Genomic DNA, 19863 nt, shown 5'->3' on the forward strand with positions numbered 1-19863 from the left:
GAGGAAACGAACGAAGCCGAGTTGGTCACACTTTGAAGACAAAGCAAGAAGACATTTCAGCTAATGACTCATGGAGATCCCATGGGATTTACAAACAAAAAATTAAAAATGAGAAAATGGAATTAAGAGAATAAAATTATAATATTTCAAGAATAAAGTCATATTAGTAAAATATTCCTGCATGATTGCAGGAGCGGACATAACTCAATTTTTCCAAAGAATCTTTGCTTTATACAAAAAAATGTTGGTTCCTAGAACTAAATCTAAGTATATTTAATATATATTTTAAATATTCTAAGTGTTGATTAAATTAAAAAGTGAATAAATTATTTACAACACAAAGCATCTAAGAGTTTGAAATATAAACTGCTGATAAACTTAAAAACATCTTCTGAATGAATCGTTCTCATTTCATTTTCTCATTAGCTCATAAAAATTAAAATATTTAAAAAGAAAGGTTCTCCAACACAAATTTAAACTGACATTCTGGAAGTTGCTGCTGTTTTGTCCTAATTAATGAGGTGGAAGCAGAAGTTCGCTCGTCTTCCCAGACGAAGAGTCGCCCATGAAACTCACCAGGAAGAAGAAGAAGAAAAAAGCAGCGTAATTACAAAGCAGCGCTGACTATCATCACCTTCCAACATGACATCAAAACTGCAGGCTGCCGTCGCTCACAGCCAAAAAAATGGCACCTTTCTTCCTGTGGCAACATTGGAACCGATAATTAACATGGCAGGATGCGGGAGAGAAATCTGGCAACATTTAGCTGCTGCAATCAGATTCTGTTTAATTTAAAGTTACTGTTTGATTTTTAACGCAGAGCCAGAATCCAGGCTCCTGTAAGGACTGTATCATTTGATTTAAATGTAGACAAGTACAATATTTTTGTGAAAATGAATCCTCATTTTATTGTTTTCACACAAACTGTGAATTTAAAAAATCAGACGTCTCAGTTTTAATCTTCAACGGTTCAGAAGGATTATTTTTGTAATTATTTGACTATTCTTGAAACATCATCACTTTATTCTCATATTATTATGATTTTATTATCGAAATACAATTTATTCTTGCAGTTTAATGACTTTATTCTTGAATGCTATCACTAGCGTAGCATGTAGGCTATGCTAATGATAGCCTACATGCAGTATTTAAGCTAGCTTTAGCTTTCTAGCTCATTTTAGCTCATAAACTGCTGTGACCTTACAGTTTAGCATCAACACTCCTTAGCTGCACTGACTGAAAGTTTTCAATCCCCCTCAACAGTTTTGGAAACTTTTCTGTAGCTGATTTCAAATTATTCTGCAATTTTCATCAAAAACATTCAGCTTACAGCATTTATGCTGCGTTTTGACAGGAATTGCATTTTTTCTATTAATTCTTTGTTTTGATTGATCTCTTTTCTTAGATGAGCCAGAAGGATTGTAATTTGCCCATTTAAGTTCAAAGAAGCAGCAATTATTATAATGTTTAACCTGGAAACGGCTGCAGGTTATTTCATATTTTTGGACCAGCTGCCCTCATGGCTGCGTTTGCCATGAAAATACTTGTTGTAGGCTTTGTTGTTTCCAGGGACTGAAATGATAAACTTTCATTAGCAGAAAAACAAGTAAAGATTTGAATATTTCCTGTCACTTCCGGGGTTTAGACACTGAATAATGGAACCATATCGATTTCAAATTGAATTTCTAAATTATAAACCACAGCAAGTCCCATCAGCCATCAGATTCAGACTAAAATTCCCTCAAATTTTATTCTTTGTTTGCAAATTTTCTCAAATAGTTTCAGAATCTGGATAAAAAGAATAATTGTTAGCTCTCAGGCATCAGTAAGTTATGATGCTGTTTGCATTTAGCTGCAGTTTGCAACAACCTTCACATCCCTCTTTCACCCTGAAATGTTTCTAGTGAATAGAAGCACATCTATACTGCAGATGTGGAAACTTTCAGTGTATTAATAATCTCAGAAGTTAAGTGTTGGATTCTTTTAAAAGTCCCTGAAACACAGAAAGCTGACAGGCTTCATGTCTGATGGGCTAATAGCACGCCGTGGCGGTGACTGGCAGGTGGGGCACGGTGGGCGAACGGTGCGACAGCCTGTCGTTTCAAATCCTACAGAAATAAGCACCTGGGTGATTGTGGCATCCAGATTTAGATTCATGTTACTCCTATATGGATCAGGTGAGGTACACCCTCTGCAAGGTCACAAACTTTAAAGCAGACTTTGGTTTTAGCTAAGCCTTTCGCTGTTTAAGGATATCTAAAGATCTTCAACTCCAAGCTTTCAGAAAAACATCCAAAGGTTGAAGGACTTCCAGTGTTTAAAAATGAACCTCATCGTGCCGTGGTGGCGTAGGGGTTAGCGCGACCCACATTTGGAGGCCTCAAGTCCTCGACGCGGCTGTCGTGGGTTCGACTCCCGGACCCGGTGACGTTTACCGCATGTCTTCCCTCCTCTCCTTCCCCCTTTCCTGTCAGCCTACTTTGTAAAAAGGGACTCTAGAGCCCACAAAAAGACCCCCTGGAGGGGTGTAAAAAAAAAAATAAAAAATGAACCTCATTGTTTGCAGATGATATTGTTCTTTTGGTTCTGAGCGTTGGTGTGTGTTAGAACCAGAAAACATTATAATCTCTAATGAACCGGATTACCAGTGAGTCTCTAGCTATGTTTCCACCTAATTGTCCTGCTGGTTTCGAAAAAATAAAATGTTGACGCTACGAATGGCTGAATAAACAGGAAGTAGAGTTTGCAAACTAGAATGAATCTCAGAGGCTTCAGGAATGTGTTGCTGTTGAGTTGTAATTGTTCTGTCATGTAAGCTAGTATTTGCGATGCTACATGCGGTCTGGAGACGTAGACAAAGAAATGCAATGCTAACACATGCTAACAGTGGAAACAGCTGATCAGGTGTGAGGTAAAAGGTCACTAGGTCAAAACCTAAACTCTTTTTCTGGAAAAGCCAAAACCGCTTCTAGCTTGTGCTTTTTTTTGGCTAACTTGAGGAAGTTATTTTAAATTTTGCTGCTTCTATCAACAATGAATTCAGTATTTGGAGACTTGATCATGATTTATGGCAGGAAACATCATTAAATGGGGAAACTAGAAATGGTTTTAGATCTAAATACAAAATGGCTACATTTCAGCTGTGGATCCATTTATCTGAAGTTTGGACTCTTCTGAAAAGATGAGCTTTAAAAAGGTATAGGGGTAATTTATTCTGAAAGTCCCGTCACTAACATCCCATCAGCAGGTGGATCATTAAAACCTTTCTTTTAAAGAGGTGAAAGGAGCCAAAGGTCATTTTCAAAGGTCAGATGGAGGTGATGTAGTCAACTTGAACTGCCAACATGAACTGCACAAGACTCCACTGCAGAAGAAAAAACAGCAGCATCTTTAGGAATACATATAATTAGATAAATGCTGGTTGTCCTACAGTTTTTAGGATTTTTTAGACCTTTTCTGGCCTGTAAGAAATGAAAGATAGAAACGCCACGCGGATCTGGAGATAATTATCCCGTCTTTCACATCCCGTTTTGGGTCAGGATCTGTTTACAGTGAAATTTAATCTCTTGTTCGACCCATGAGAGATTAAATATCTGAACTTTTTCCCTCTCATTTATTTACCACTCAAACAGCCTTTAAATGTCAAACCGTCTCAGCTTCCTCTGCTGCCTGACGTTTCCATGAGCTCACCGTTCCAAACATACAAACATGGCGATTGCATTTTACTTCCATTTTATTTGACAGATTAACACTAAACAGCACACAGCTGCCAAGAGAAGGAAAATAATTCATGGTTTTCAAATATTTCTGAACAGAAGCATCATCAGCCGATGTCTTTGATTTATTTCCTTTGCGCCGATTCCCTGAACCACCAAGAGCAGAAATAAGGAAGATGTTAGCGTCTGTGGCAGCGGCTCCCACTGCATGCATTAACGCATAATAAGGTATATTTGGTTTTTCAATCATTAAATAGGAGGCCATCAGTATTTTTACGCTGCAAAAACACAAAACTTTACTAAATATTTCTAGTCTCGATTCTAGTGCAAATATCTTAGTAACTTTTCAGTTTCTATGGGAGATTATTTCACTTATAACACGGTAAAATGTCCTGTTACACGTGAATTAACTTAACAGTGGAACTAGAGCTGAATTAATATTAAGAAATTATTGACTTAAAACAATCTCATATTTCTTGAAAAGTTACTTGTTAGTTAGTTTTCTTATTTCAAATGTACTAATTTATTTGAACTGTAGAAACTTGACACAAAATGTTTGGTAAGATGTTTCTGTAGAAGTAGGAGTTCATGTGCTTCAGCTGTTTGAGTTTTTTCATTTTACTTTAAAGACATGCAACAACTTTTTTGTATTTGCAAACATTCTACATTTTGCAGGCTCTGTGTTGAGATAACAGCCTGAGTTTCTAAATGTTCAGGTGTCTTGGAGACCCGTGTCATAAATGTATTTTTAAAAGTGCTTTTAAAACCGTGTGAAAAGGTTAGCATAAAGTCTGGCAGAGGATGATTGGAGAGTTCTTCACGGCGCTGGATGTGCGTCGCTCCTCTCAGCAGCTAATTTAACTCGGGTAATAAATACAGACAGTTGGCAATTTCCACCAGCGCTGGCTTGTGACACGTAAATCTCCCTTCGGTGTTTTTTTACCTGGGCTCTGACTCCGTTGGTTAGAAAGCCTCCCATACACTGATTAATCTAATCCCATATTCTCCCTCTGCTGTCATCCCTCTCTCCCGTTGTCAGTGTTTAAACGTCTTCCCTCTCATGCTCCACTTAAGCTCTTGTTCAAATGCACTTGAACGTTTCTGCGTTTAGGTGGGAAGGAAGCAGCGCGTGATCATGTGGCCTTCATGTGTCGTGATCATAGAAATAATAATAACAGAAAATATGAAACATGTTAAATAAGCGCTAAGTAGTGCAAAGTATTCACTGCCTTGCAGATCACATCTAACCTCCAACACGACTAATTCACTTTTCTTTGTTGTGACATTTTAAAAGTTTACACATTACAAATGAATGGAAACACAGCTTTTGTTTCTTATTGCTGAGTCACGACCTCTGACCTCTGACCTCTGCAGTGAAGCTTGCAGAGATTTTTGTCTGGTTCACATGGCAAGATTTTAACATTTTTGACCAAAATCTGAGAAACCACACAACGAAGAAAAATCGTATCTATAGCAGGTATGGTTGTCATAATTTCCGAGACCAAACATGAATTCAGATTAAACAAAGATGGCCGACTGGGAGGATGTGATGGCGACAGATTCTGGATTAGAATTAACAGCCAAATGTCTGAGATGCTTCCGCCTGCTTCATGTTGTCAGGCAGGAACAGTTTTAATGATTATTAGTGAAATGTAACTCACAGCAGCTATTGGCTGCATTTCCACTGGCTGTAAAATTTGTAAAATAACTTTGTTTAATGGAAATTTTAAAAACTAAAGTTTTTTATTAAAATGTTTTTGCGCTGGGATGAGATGGATGTTTGGCTTTTTCAAAATTAGTGTGTTTCACAGAACTGAAATGGAAACATTTTATTGCATCTTGAATCACATGATCAACAACCAGATGTTGCTACTGACGGAAATGACAAAGAAGACGACAGGAAGTAGCAAAAATGATGGTTTATTTACTTATTCACGTGATTTTCTTATCTAATGAAAACAATGTAATTGTGAATATTGACAAAGTTTTGTGCATATTTGCAGTGGAAAGGCAGCTAATCGCAGCTAATTCAGTTTTTCTGCTGACTGGTTGATTTGCTGTGAAACATTTAGATACAACAAACCGTTAAAAGTCGTCGATGCAGATCAACAGAAACACAACGAGCCTCTTCTGGGTTGGTGTTCCTTTAGATGTGCCTCAGTGAATTACCCGCTTTCATTACCGCCTGACATTTAGCGCGTGCGCCGCGGCGTACCTGAATGCCACATGGTAATGAGGACGGATACGGCCGTGACAGAGCCATCAATGGCGGCAGGACTCGTGACACGCGGCGCGTACGTGTTCGCCGGCAAACATCACGGTCCGGCTCCGTGTCGGGCTGCGAGGCTGCAGCAGCGCCAAGACAATAACCAAACTCCATTTACCAGACCTCATTCCCTCATTCGCACCCAAAGTAATTACTTTTAAATTGCAAAAACTGGGGAACATTAACAAACGGATGCGGCAATTTAGCTCCGCCTGAGGCTAGACAGCTTGTTTTCAAATGGAAATGAAGGTATTTTGCTATTGTCCACTGCAATATTGTCGTGTTATGGCTTGAGGCTTTATTTTTCCCTCATCCCCCCGTGTGCATGATAAAAGCGGCGGTGTTTACCGGGCCCATTGTTGCGGACGACTGCTCAGAGCGAGGATAATTCTGGCTTAACGCTAACGCCTCTGTCGGAGGACAGCGTCAGGAAGACGGATGCGCCGCCGCTGCAAACACTTCGCTGATATCTGAGGTGCGACAGCACAAACGGGAAAACGGTGCCTTTCCTCGCAGGTGGAGAGCATTTTCCCCGTGTCAGGGTCACAACACTTCAATAGCGGCCGTGATTATCATGATCAGCTCTAATGAGGGCCTTCAGGGTGAGCGCCACTCGCTCCTGTTCCTTTAACACAGCCTGTTATTACCACTTTTTGTTCCTTCGCTCTGACTCACTGCAGACCCGTCTTGTAACGTGTAATTCTCTCCCAACAGCGGCCCTGTCACGCTGCCCCCGTCACCGACCTGACAAGCCCAGCGGCGGCGCCGCGCGGCACAAAGGAGCGCCGGCCGGCCCGCCATTACGGCCCGCCGGGGTCGCTGGCCGGCTGACGAGGTCTACAACAATGGCGGCGGCTCGTTGTCGCAGCGTGACCCGAGTCTGGCGGAGAGACTCTGGCCAGAAAAAAATGAGAAATATGGAGGCGATGTTTGATGATGGAGCCTGAAAATGATTCCAGCAGGAAAAATGCTAACGACGTTTCAACAAAACGCTAAAAATTTCACCTGATTTAAAGGACTACAAGTGTTCAGAAAATGAATTAAATGTAAATAATTATAAACAGAAACTGTTTTTACAAATGAAATTAAACTTGTTTTGGTTATGCCTGTTGTTAATGGTCTTTCTGTTACCACACTTTATCCTTCCACTCAACGTTCCAATAACACAATCTGTTATTACTAATGAAACAGAACCAGGGTAACTTTGTTTCATTTATGTCTAATGCTTGTGGACTTTTTGCTACCACCCTTTCCCTTCCACTCAACTTTCTATCAATAAGATGAGTCTGTGAGCGTAGAAGCTTTTGTTTTTCCAGCAGAACCAAGATGGCGTTGTTGAGGTTCTCTCTGCTGCTTGTTGACGTTTTGCTACCACACTTTATTCTTCTCCTGACATTCCTGTGTTTATTATTAACAACCATCTAATTTTTAAAAGTGAAATAACAGCTTGAATTTCACATTCAGGTTTTAAATAACGTGAATAATGTTCAGTAAAAAAGAGAAAAAGATAAATACAGAAAAACACTGAAAGCATGACTCATCAAACCTGTTATTTAAAGTATGGAGGATTTTTTCTGCTGCAGAATTAGTTCAATAAACGATTCGATGAGAAAAACTCAGCGATATTTCTCATGAGATATTTCTGAGAAATATCTCAGAAATTTACTAGGCTAACCATAAAGAAATTTGATTCATGCAGGAAGGAAATTTCTGCCCATTTCTGTGCTGCATGAAAGGAAATGGGCAGAAAAGTCAATTTCCTGAATAAATTTTGTAAACATTTTATTTTAAAGCTTCAGATTTAAACTTCATTTGAGTAAATCATGGCTTGGATTCAGATTTTATTGTCCTGCTGTTTCATATTAGATTCTCTCTGCGACACATTGGCAGACTTATTTATGAAAATGTCAATAAACTGAATAAATAACATCAGTTTGCAGGGATCCTGGCACAACAAACTGGGAAAAAACAAAAAGAAAATACAGGAGGCGACTTTTGCTAACGAATAAATACTGATAACCCACATCAATTTTTTTCTGACAATTTGCTAGAAAAAATGATTAATTTTGAGTTTAATCTCAGAAACGTTCAAGAAAAGAACTTGGAAAATTTTCAGTTTTTAAAAGTCAAAAATGTGCTAGAAAAATTCAGAGCTTGAAAAGTTAAAAATTTGTTTAAAAAAAAGATTTTTTTTCCTGAACTTTCAAGAAAAAACTTGGAAAATTCAGAAAAAAATATGGCTAATCAGAAATGTTGTACACAAATGTTCTCCTTTTGACTTTTATCTAAAGTATCCCTAACACGGCGCTGTAAAGTCTCTACATGAGTCACATTTTAGTTATTGTTTTTTGCTAGCTGAAGATGCTAGCATGCTGCAGGTGGTTTGTGAAGTTGGTGTGTTTGGCTGCAGGTTGTTGAGAAGAAGACAGAAGCTGAAGAAGAGTGGCGTACCTCCATGGTCTGAGACTGGTGCATGGCTTTGATTGCATTCTGTGCCATGGCTCTGGTGGAAAACGTGACAAACGCACAACCTGTAAGGAGGGAGGAGGGAGGGAAGGATGGAAGGACAGTGGAAGGGAGGAGGGGAAGGCAGAGGGGGGAGGAAGAGGAGGAAGACAAGAAAGAACAAAAACAAGACAAAAGGGTTGGACACGTCGTTGTTATAAAAAGAAAAACAGATTGATACAGAGAACATGTCACAGGTGGACAACATCGTTTTCAGTGGCTGGAAAAACGAGCATCATGACATCACATCCTGTCCCCCCCACATGAAACATCAGAGCTGCAAGCCTTCCTCACCTCCGTCCTCTTCCTCACCTCTGAATTAGTCAAACCTGAATTCTCCCTGAAAATCTGCATTAAACCTTTTGAATTTATTTCACTGGACGCCCAAAATTTTCTCTTTTGTTCGACGGGAAGAAAGACGAAGGAGCCGCGGGACGCTGGCTGTAAAACCGCAGGGGATCGTTTTAAATCAGAGGAGAGGAGGAAGAGGAGGCGAGGCCATCTTCCTCCGTGACCAGCGCAGGTTTCAGCCAATCAGCACGGCCGGTTTCATGGCGGTGAGGGAAGCGCGGCCGGTCAGGGAGCGACTAACGGAGACGATGTGAGAAAAGCTGCAGCAACACGCTAGGCTAACCATATGCTAACACAGTCAACAAACCGTGTTAGCGCAGCCAGGCCTGAGGGCAACACACACACACACACACACCCACATACTTGCACACACCCACACACACACACAACACAAACAGGTCATTAAATCAAGCAACAGGAAACTGGGAGGAAGAAATCCAATCATCGTCATCATCAGGATGTTATAAGTTGGTAGTAACTATTTACATTCACCTGAGTAACTTTTTTGAAAAGATGTACTTTTAGGAGTATTTTTACTACGCTGTACTTTGAGTCATTTTATTCTGAAGTGTCTCTACTTTTACTTTTCTACCCACTGAATGAAAATCCAACATGTTTGAAATAGAAACTCACCAGACTCAGACACACCTGCAGCTTCTGCTAAAGTTTCATCAGTTTTTAATTAAAGACATTTTTATTTGATCTGATTTTGTAATTTTTGTTACTTATCTGTCAGTTTGGTCATTAAAATGCTAAAATTTCCACTTAGTTCTATATTTTGGTTTGTCTGATGATGTAATTATTAAATATTAAATGGATGATAATTGGATCTTTTTACCAAATACTTTTTACTTTTATTGAGTAAAAATATGTTGAAATAGTTGTACTTTTACTTAAGTATAATTTTACTCTACCCACCTCTGGTTGTGATGATGTTTTTGTGATTAAAATTACTAATTTTGCTGCAACATTTGCAAAAAGTTGCACATTTTTTCAAGCTTTATTTTTGCAATAATATAGTTTTACAAAAAAGTTGAAATTGCTTCACATAACCTTCCATTTCCTGTTTCTCTCTGATTATTCATCTTCTAGAATCTTGAAGATTTAGTTTAAATTTGTGGAGGAAAACTTCTGCACAGACATGAAGGAGGATTTCTGGGTTTATTGTTGGAATTAGCAAGAGATGAAGATTAATATCGTTGTTAACCAGCTGAATATGACACTGGGATGGATTCAGCCAGTATCATGTAATGTTAGTTAAACAGATAATGTAATATTATCTGTTTGCAGCCGTTTCACTAAAATTATTCGGTTTGCTTGGAAGAAAACTCTGCAATGTTTTTTTTGCCTTATGGCTCTGGCTAATTGCTGGACTTTACAACTTTTCTGATTATTTTATTTCATTTCTAAGGCTGCAAGATATTCAAAATATAAATATCACAACTTTTCCCCATGATGCTTCAGACTCTCTGCACCGCCATCAGGTACCAACTGAATCCAAACCAGAACTAATTCCTCAGCAGATTTCAGTTTTTAGTTTTAATGAAACAACAAAAGTCCATTTCTTTCTCCATGCAGATTTTAGTATAAAAGTATTTTGGGGGATTTTATTTCCCTGATTGAAGCTGGAGGAAAACATTTCATGTTTTAATTGTAAAAATCTGAAAAGTGTGGCAGGCCTGTACATTTAGAGCTCTGAAGAAGAAAAACAAATAATAATGCAAAGAAGTAATCAGAACCGTTTGGTTTAAGACTGTAAAGACGTTTTTTGTCAGTAAAAGTCGACCTTTGTCTCTGTTTTTCTTAAACAAGCTGATATTTTCCTCTCTGGATTTCATCTCACGCCGCATCCTGAAATGTTTCTCTCCACTTTCTGCCCTTCCTCTGTCAGAGTTGATCACATTTCAGCCGTTAAACGTTGGGCTGCAGCAGAATCAGCAGGCGAGGCGCTGAAGGTCGCTGGATTCTGCAGCTCTGACCCACTAAACGCTCCGCCGTCCTTTTCCTGAGCTGAAAGGTTGTTTGAAAGCAGGTCACTCCATCAAATGATTCAGAGGCCTGCCTATTTTAGACAAGCATCATTTAACTGCTGCTTTTCCAGGAGGATGCTGCAGAAGTAGATCACTGCTGCACATGTGGCTCCAAACTGGTCCAAACTGGTTCAAACTGGTCACAAACACGTCAGAGGCTGAAACTTTTAGAAACGCACAGGAAAAAAATGCAGATTTAATTTGCTTTTGCTTCTTTGTCCTACATTTGTATTTCAGACAAAACCTGATTTAATGCAGATAAAACAATTGAAGTGAAATGATCAGTTCTCATCCACAGAAATAACTTTAACAGGACCCGTCTGACAACACGAAGTAGGCCACAGAGAAACTAAGGCACAACCTCCAACTGTCTAAAAGTTGCACAGTTTTTCATTTTTGCCTGTTCTTGCACAAATACTCCATTATTCATGTCACAGAAATGTTCTATCCTGTTACATTTTGTATTGAAAATTCAAAATAATTTGTTTTGTGTACCTTTGTTGCTAAATTTTTTGTTGTTTTTCTTCATTTGAAACTGTTAACACTTTAGTATTGAGTAAATTTTCTATGGTAAACTCATTCGATAGCTGCAGTCTAACATGGTGGTGGCAGTATAGTGCTCTGGGGATGATTTGTTGCTCAACAAGGGAAACTTCCAGCAGAAAATCCACCCAGAGTCTGAATTTAAACATTTCTGCATCTCTGATGACTTTTTCACGCCGTTCTGTTGGCTTGGTTGGATTTTTCTCTTGTTTTCTGAAATCCTGCCGATCTGAGTTGGTTTTCTCCGACAGGAACTTCTCCCCTGCTGACGCTGGGTTCATGAATATTGGATCTGGTTCTGAATAAAAGCAACTTCCCGCCTGCTCGGTGCGCGTCTTGTTTTCTCCACAGTGCAGAGACGGGGACGAAGCCGGATCGCTAAAAATACCTTGTGGGCCGCATTCTGTCGTCAGCGGAGCGCCGCGCAGTCCTTTAATGAAAGTAGGGTAGCTCCCCAGGCCCACCATCCACTGGTGGTGTGATCCATATTTTATTAATAGCGGCGCGCTCGGCTGATTGATACTGTGGGTTTAAAGCGAGTTCTGCTAGGTGGGACCGCGGGCCGCTGAGAGTTGCCAGCTCAGAAATCCTTAAAGACCGATTTATTTCCAACCTGATTAGAGGTGTTTATTGACCGGCCAAGTTGGGCCGCCAGCGCTCCGTCTCTGACTCGTGTCAGCCGCTAAGTGGCTTATATCGGCTCGACAGAAACCAGGATTTGGCCATCAGGTTTGAAATATTCATGAGGACAAAAGAGAGGAACTGAAAAGGGGATGGAAGACAGAAACAAGGAAAGGGAGGGAAAGAAAGGAAAAGAGGACAAATCGACCGAGGAGTGGATTCTGGGACAGCCGGGGTGAATTTAAAGGTGGAGCCGTTTAGTTTGGACTCAAACAACCTTGAGACGGAAAAAATAAAACAAAATATTCGCAACGTTTAACGAGCACAGAAGAAAATACGGGAACAGCGACAGCTCATTGGACGAGAGGAGGAGAAACAGGAAGAGATTTCCATCTCAGCACACAGAAACCACAGAGGGAGAGGAGAGCGGGAGGATGGCTGAGGTCAGGGGTCAGGTCAGGTCAGGGTGGGATGGAGTGAAAATAATAAACGGGTCATGTCGCTTTAAATGGAGCCACAGGACGGGAAGAGCAGCAGAGTATGTTGGGGCGACCAAACCAGACCTGGTGGAGGTGGTATGATGCTGTGGGACTGTGAGGTTTCTCATGGTTTCAGCTCACATACTGCACTCATCTTCCTTCACTGTGGCACCAATTAAACGAAAAACAGACAAACTTCATCAGTTTATGTTTAACTCCAGGAAGTCGTGATACAGAAAGAAAAAACTCAGTAAAGTCACTAATTTCAAACTCTTTGTTCCAGATTTCAACCATTATTTTTTATTTTATTCATTTTTTAATTGTGTTTTTTCTGTAATCCACTGGCTTCAGAGGAACAGATTCACCGATCAACATGTTTGTTTTTGGATCTTTGACCAGTTTACTTTACAGAACTGGTCCAGTTCCAACCATTTAAAGCCCAGTTCACACTACACCATTTTTTGCCCCGATTTCCCCCTTATGACAACCTTAGAACGTTCTGCATTCTGAGATTGTCGCTTGCGATAATCGTAGCCGATCATCCTGCAGTGTGTGGTGTGTTACGACTGATCGGGTCCAGTCGGTAGAACGTCGGGACCGCGCCCTTCTGAAATCGGACATATTGGATTGTCTTGGCCGATTATCGCAGCGTGTGGGTTTTCCCTGACTGGGAGTGAGAACGCAGCTTGTTGAATGTGACAGGTAGCCAATCAGAAACCACGGATTCCCCTCCGGACTTTCCCCTCAGGTAGCCAATCAGAAACCACGGATTCCCCTCCGGACTTTCCCCTCAGAGAGGAACCCAAACAGCAACCATGCAGCCCAGAGTCCAGCGGACATCAGAGATGATGTGTGGAAACAACATCAATGTTTATTCAACATTTCATACAAAGAACATCCACAGAAAAGATGAGGAGAGGATTTGGAGCGAAATGCTTCTGCGGTTGATTCCGCTAATTTTTCAGCTGTTCATCATTAACGTGACATAAATAGTTTATAACGATAAGATTATTCATTCAGGCAGGACTTGACGCTTACAGAATGTAATTCGTAAAACATTGATTAATGCCTGGTTTTAAAATGAGTTTACTGGACTTGTAGCCATTATTTTGTGCATATTGTTCTCAATGTAATTGTAAACATTAAAACAGCAAATACTAATTAACCGATAAAGCTTAAAGAAACGACAGAACAGAAAATAATCTAAACACACAAATGGTATAGACAAAAACAACGTAACTTTTAAAACAATAGAGCCGCTGCGTGCCCCGTCTCCACGCTTTTATCCAACGCCTTTTCTTTTTGTTACGTCTTTTATGTTTAAAATAAGCTCACAAACTATGGCGTCTACGTTGTCGGCCATGTTTGTTTATTCTAAATTCACGGGTGTTATAGTGGCTTTTCCTGTATTTTCGGTCTGGAATCTGAATGTCGGTGAGAAATCAGTTTGTGTGTGGTGTGTTGCTCTCGCTGTGTGGTTGGTTGAACACACACTCACGATCGGCCCGATCGAACGCGTTATACCTACGAGTTGGTCGGCTAGTGTGTGGTACCTCAGGTTTTGAAAATCGGCCGACGATTCTAAAATCGTGTCGTGTGAACTGGGCATAAGTTCAACAACAATCCACCTGCTGAAGGAGAGATGTGGCCTCTGGCACCAAGATGCTAGCAACAGCTATCGCTATTAGCCGCTATAGCTAGCGAACTGCAGCTGCCAACAAATCCATTATGTTCTGAGCAGGAATCTGAACTTCTTATCTGATTTCTATAAAATATGGCTCACATTAGAGACAGGACTTTCTACTCCATATCCTCCTAGACACTAGGGGGCAGAGAAGAGCACATGTGGTAACGGCTTAGAAGTAAAACGCTCAGATGTTGGCAGCAACATGGCGACTTCTGTGAGTGTGCTGGTGGTAAATTTGGACCATCTCCCCTCTAATCAGGAACTACATGGTAGAAACTTGAACTCAGCAGGTTTTGGTTTGGGAACAAACCAAAAGTTTCTCTCTTCATCTGGAGGTTCACTTATAGATTCATGGATTACAGAAAATCTACAATAAATTCAAATTTGGTCACAAGATTCTCTTTTTTAAAAGCTTTGTAACCTGTTGTTGTATTTTAGACAGCTTGGTGTTTTTTCTATCCACCTTAAAGCATTTTGACGCACCACATGGTCCAATTAAAGGAGGAGAGTAACTCTGGTAACTTCTGGGATCTTTACAGTCCAGATTTTGCCAACTTTAGAAAAAACAAACTCCTCACACTGAATTTTGTGTTTTTGTTTGCATTTCAAATATAAAACTACATTAAATTTTGACCAAAAGTCATAATTTCTGATTTTATTTTACTAAAAATATCAGTTTTCCTTGAATAAACAACAAAGTTATGTGACATGTTCATGAAACAAATCAGAAACTGACGGATGATTTGGACAGCAACATTTAAAGTGTCTCAAGATGGAAGTGAAGAGCTTCCTACTGGTTTCCAGCAGGGCTAAACTGGAAGGGGAAGGATGGGGATGGTGGTGAGAAAGTGGGAGGAGGAGAGGGGGAGAAAGCGGGGGGGACGAGGCCGAGAAAGCAAGGAGAGAAAAAAAGAAAGTGGTGGGGAAAAGAGATATACAGCAAGAAAAGGAAGCAGCAAGTGTTGACAGTGAGGAGAAGAACCTCCAGCCGCCGCAGCAGGGTAAAGACCTGAGACAAGATGGCCGCCGTGTTACAGCTTTATAAATATGTGCAGAAAATAATGAGCAATTCTGACAAACTGCAAGGACTGTGTCTAACCAGTAGGAGGCAGCAACGTTAACAAATAAAACACAAAGAAACAGAGGACGCAGGTGTTTTTATAAATGAAACATATTTAAGCTGATTTTGTAGAAATCAGTTTAATGTTCCTAAATAAATCTGGTTTCAGTGGATCCCAACCTAATCACGGTTCACAATGTCTATTTTCATAAAGCATATCTAAAATATTAGAAATGAAATACAGATTGAGAAGCTAGGAGCAAAGCTAGTTGCTACAGGCTAGCATTTGGAAAGCAGCCAATCCGGAAGCAGCATTCAGTTTCCTTGGTGCTGATTGGTTGAAACACCAATGGCAGAAATAAGTAGGACGTAAATGTTAGCTTCTACTGCTAAAACCGTTTCCACTGAGTTTATTAAAGCGCATTAAGGCATGTTTAGTGTTTAAACTATAAAAACAGGAAGTTTATATGAATAATGGGTGACTTCTAAATTAAATTCATGGATTTTTAATCAGAGATTAAAATTCTCATTAATTACATGAGAATGGATTTACTGCATAAGCAAGCCACACGTTTTAGATTTTTGTTGTAAGAAAAAAGTCACCATTTCTGTTGATCTGTCACAAAATGTATTTATATGATTGCTGTGATGTGACATAACTCAAACATTAAACATAAAATAAGATTTTAAAGAGCAGTAAAGGTGAGCGAACAGTCTGCGCTCTGCTTCCTGACCTCCGGCAGTAAATGTGAGTCGGTTTGGAAACAAGCTGAAATTTTCTCCTCAGTTCATAAAATCATGCTGTGAATTTACTGGAGAGGAAACAATCTCACAATGTTCTCCAGATGATGAAACACATTCAGCTCAACATTCAGAACGTTTCACACAAAATGAATCGACATCGAGGGACGACTCCAAGCTTTTCACACGTTTGATTCGCTGTTGGTGAGACTAAAACTTCTGCTTCATCACAACTCGGCTGCAGATCTAATGACCAGAGGTGTTTAATTCTTCACATTTGAAAACTTCGGATAAAATGTGATTAGCTGAAGATACTAGATTGATAATTAAAACTTGGCTTGTTAGCATTTAGCAGAAGCTAGCATTGTGGAGAACATATCAGTGTTTTGTTGACAGAGCTTCATTAAAGTTGCATCAGTTCAGAAAAATCTGTGTAAATTGTGAGGAAATGAAGGAGATTACTTGGATTATTAATCCCATGTCGTGTTTTTGAAGCAACTCTGAGACATTAGTGGATTTATATAAAGGTAATTTAGGAGAAATTCACAGTATTCTGCTGCGTCATGACCGGGTGTGTGGCTTTCTTCATTAAATCACCTCTTGTTTTGTTTAGTACTTCATAATGAGGTGAAATAAAGTTCTGAACTTCAGGTACTGGCACAACAGGTCCGATAATTACAATAACTAACTTCATCTTGGGCTCAGTATAAGAACCATCTGCAAACCTGCACTTCTTCCTTTCATCACTAAAACTAAAGACAGATGCAAACAGGCCTGTCGCAATTATCAATCAATCAATCAATCAATCAATCAATCAATCAATCAATCAATCAATCAATCAATTAATTGCACGATACATTAAAACAAGCTCAATTATTTCCATTTGGGTGATTTATTGTTTTTATCATCCTAGTTTTTTGAAGGATGATTTTGTTTACAGAGATTTCATAATTCATTTCATTTGTTTTTATTTCTTGTTTTGTTTATTTATTTTGGATATTTAAATTGTCTTCCAGTTCCAGTGTTAAAATTTAAAGTTTATTAATCTTTTAGGACGTTTTCTTGCATTATTAAGCCTTAATTACTATCATATCACTTGGTTTGAAAGCAACAATATTACTGTTTGTTGCGATAATAAAACTTGTTACCGTTGGGAAACAGAGTTATGGGTGGAATAAAGTTGCGTTATTCAGAGATGAGTTAATGAAAATCAATCTGGTTGCTCGTCTTTGTGGTTAGCCTGATCTCCAGGATAAAAATCCCCTCAGATGTTTTTCAGTCTTTAACCTGCAAGCATTAACCTCCATGAAAGAGTTTCATAAAGACGTGGGCGGATTATTTATGTGTCTAAAACCTAGAGGATCAATCTGGTACAGATTATCACCTCAGATATGAATCTATTGTTTCTTATTTAACTTTAGTTTGTCTCAGAAGCAGTTCTCCTTCTCTGAGGCGGCCATTTTGGCGAGCTGCAGCAGCTGGAGGCCCTTCAGCTGTTTTACCAGCATGAGGAGCTTCAGGATGGAGGTGAGTCAAAGTGGCGGGTACCTCTGCTGAGCCCGTCGGGCCCCCTGAGGATCCGGCACTCCTCGATCTGGCCGAACGCGGAGAACATGACCCGGATGTCGTTCTCGTTGCACTTCTTCGACACCATGCCGATGAACAGCTTCCTGTCTTCAACAGCTGCAGGAGAAGACACAGAAACATTTACTGGGTCATTTCAGTAAATGATCAGTGCTGGGTTAAATAAGTACACCCTGTTTCAGTTCTATAACACGGTCCGGTACCGTTAAAGATAAATTAAATGATCAAATCAAGCATCAAAAAACACACAAACAAACTGTCATGGAGACAGTTTATGCAGAACCGTTTGAGTCCAACTCTTCCTGAAGTTTCTTCTTTCTGAAGGTCCAACAGCATCATTTCTTCAAGTTGATGTCTGGACTTTGACTAGGCCGCTTATATTCAACATGCAACCTGAAACTACAGTATTTTCTACAGAATCATCTCCCTCTTGAACTGAGTTCCTAAAGTAGTTTGGGATTTAATCCTGTCTGAGATTAAGAGCAGAAACAGTTTTAGGTTTTTAAAATCAGGTTCAATGAGGATTTCTGATGTGTGGAATAAAACCAACAAAAATCTGTATGAAGAGGAAATCAAGAAAAATCCAACATAAAACCTGAAGAAAATGTGAAAATTTGTTTAAATTTAGGATAAAAGTCATGATCATTTCAGGATTAAACCAGTAGAGTCAGAAATGGCTTTCTGGTCATTTCTCTGAGCCATGACCTTTGACCTCAGGCTGCTGGGACCAGGGTCAGACAGGAAAATGCTTGGTTCCCTACAGTATGGGACCTTATAGAATTGTTTTAAATAAATGTTTGCTCTGAACACAGCAGGAACACTTTCTTTAGGTCGTCCCGTTAATCGTTAAGTTTGTCGGAAGGAGAAATCGTTTCATCCTGTCTGACGTGTTTCCTCTCGGCAGAGCGACCGGCCTCAGGACGTTCGGAAACGGCCCGATAACCTTTCCTTTCAGAGCTGCTGATCCGTTAACGAAGAGCTTTAATTAGGTGCTCCTGGGGAATCTGTTGAAGTTAAACCGAATCTGAAGCTGACGGTAAATAATTAAAAAACTCAGAACAAAGAAAAATGTTGAAACAGAAGAAAAGTTAAAAGAAATGACAGAAAGTAAGAAAAAAGAGACTTTGTGTGTTTCATCATGCTGTGATCGATGTCTGATTACCGCTCCTCAACCTGGTGGAGGAGCGGCGGCGGCATGCTGCGGGCCGACGGCGGCGACGCCTTCACTCCACATCCAGCGTAAGGTTAATCCGATTCATTTTTAATGAGGAAACTGTCAGCTCCTTCCACCAGGCCAGGCAGATAAGCGCTCGCTCGCTCGCTCTCTGGGAAATCAATAGCACACTTGTTTATTTTGCTGTTGGACTCATTTGTGTGTTTAAGGAGAAAAAAAGAAGAAACAACAAACCGACGGGATTCGCTGTCGAGATAAGAGGCGCTTTAAGAAGCCGTGGCTGCTCTGCGGGCGGCGTGTCGGTGTGTGTGCATCACTCCAGAGGATGATTAGCACAAGTCTAACAGCAATGTAATTAATTTACTCTGCGTCGATAGAGGGGAAGGAGAGCAGATATCGTTACAATTGACTGTTTCTGCTCGGCGTTCGAGGCGTGCCGGCAGGCGGCGAGGCGATAAGCACCCATGAAGACGGAGTCAGCGTTGCATTGTGGGAGAAAGCTTCAAGAACCGCCTGTGGACCCTTCAGGGGAGGAAAAACCTGAGCCGTTTTCCTCCGTTTTCTTACGGTTTTCCCGTTTTGCACTCTCCCCCGCTGACTGAACTGATAAAGCTCGCCGCCGCCGTTCGTCAGCGCTGAAGCAGATCTAACAGCGGGTTTATTAAAGGTCGTTTCTGTTAAACGGATGGATACGTATCCCTCGTCAGGCTCCATATTTCACCCTTCCAGCTGCGAGCCACAGCTTTTTATTGAGTCCCTCCCTCCTCGCCCCGACAGTTATGTCTTATAAAGTCACAATTCGCCATATTTCAGTGGAGCGGATGATGGCTTTTCTAAGGATTTCTCTCTTCTCTTTTTTTGGGTCGTGCCGGCAGAACTTTGGGCTCCTGATGTGCCGCCAAAAAGCAGCGACGTCAGGTCGAAGCCTTTATTTCCAGCTCTGGCTTTATAGCTTTCATTATCACGTTCTGCTCAATTGCTCAACTTCAAGGGTCATTTCATCAAAATTACAGAAACGCACATTTACTCCACTTAGCCAGGCAGATAAATTAGATGTAATTTGCCAAAATTTCTGCTATCTGTCACTGATATTTATCATTTTCGCC

General features: G+C 40.3%; 1 protein-coding gene across 27 annotated transcripts in view; it reads right to left on the reverse strand.

Moving 5' to 3' along the window:
- celf2 (cugbp, Elav-like family member 2) overlaps positions 1-19863 on the reverse strand; it is a 210065-nt gene that overhangs the window by 29231 nt on the left and 160971 nt on the right. For all 27 annotated transcript variants that reach the window (XM_032589660.1, XM_032589658.1, XM_032589657.1 and 24 more), the window contains 2 exons: positions 17548-17682; positions 8434-8513 (listed from right to left, as the gene is read on the reverse strand). In XM_032589660.1, coding sequence (XP_032445551.1) covers positions 8434-8513; positions 17548-17682 — 215 coding nt within the window. The remainder of the gene's footprint in view (positions 1-8433; positions 8514-17547; positions 17683-19863) is intronic.

The sequence above is a fragment of the Xiphophorus hellerii genome, chromosome 17 (assembly GCF_003331165.1).
Source record: "Xiphophorus hellerii strain 12219 chromosome 17, Xiphophorus_hellerii-4.1, whole genome shotgun sequence".
In the NCBI taxonomy this organism is placed as follows: domain Eukaryota; kingdom Metazoa; phylum Chordata; class Actinopteri; order Cyprinodontiformes; family Poeciliidae; genus Xiphophorus; species Xiphophorus hellerii.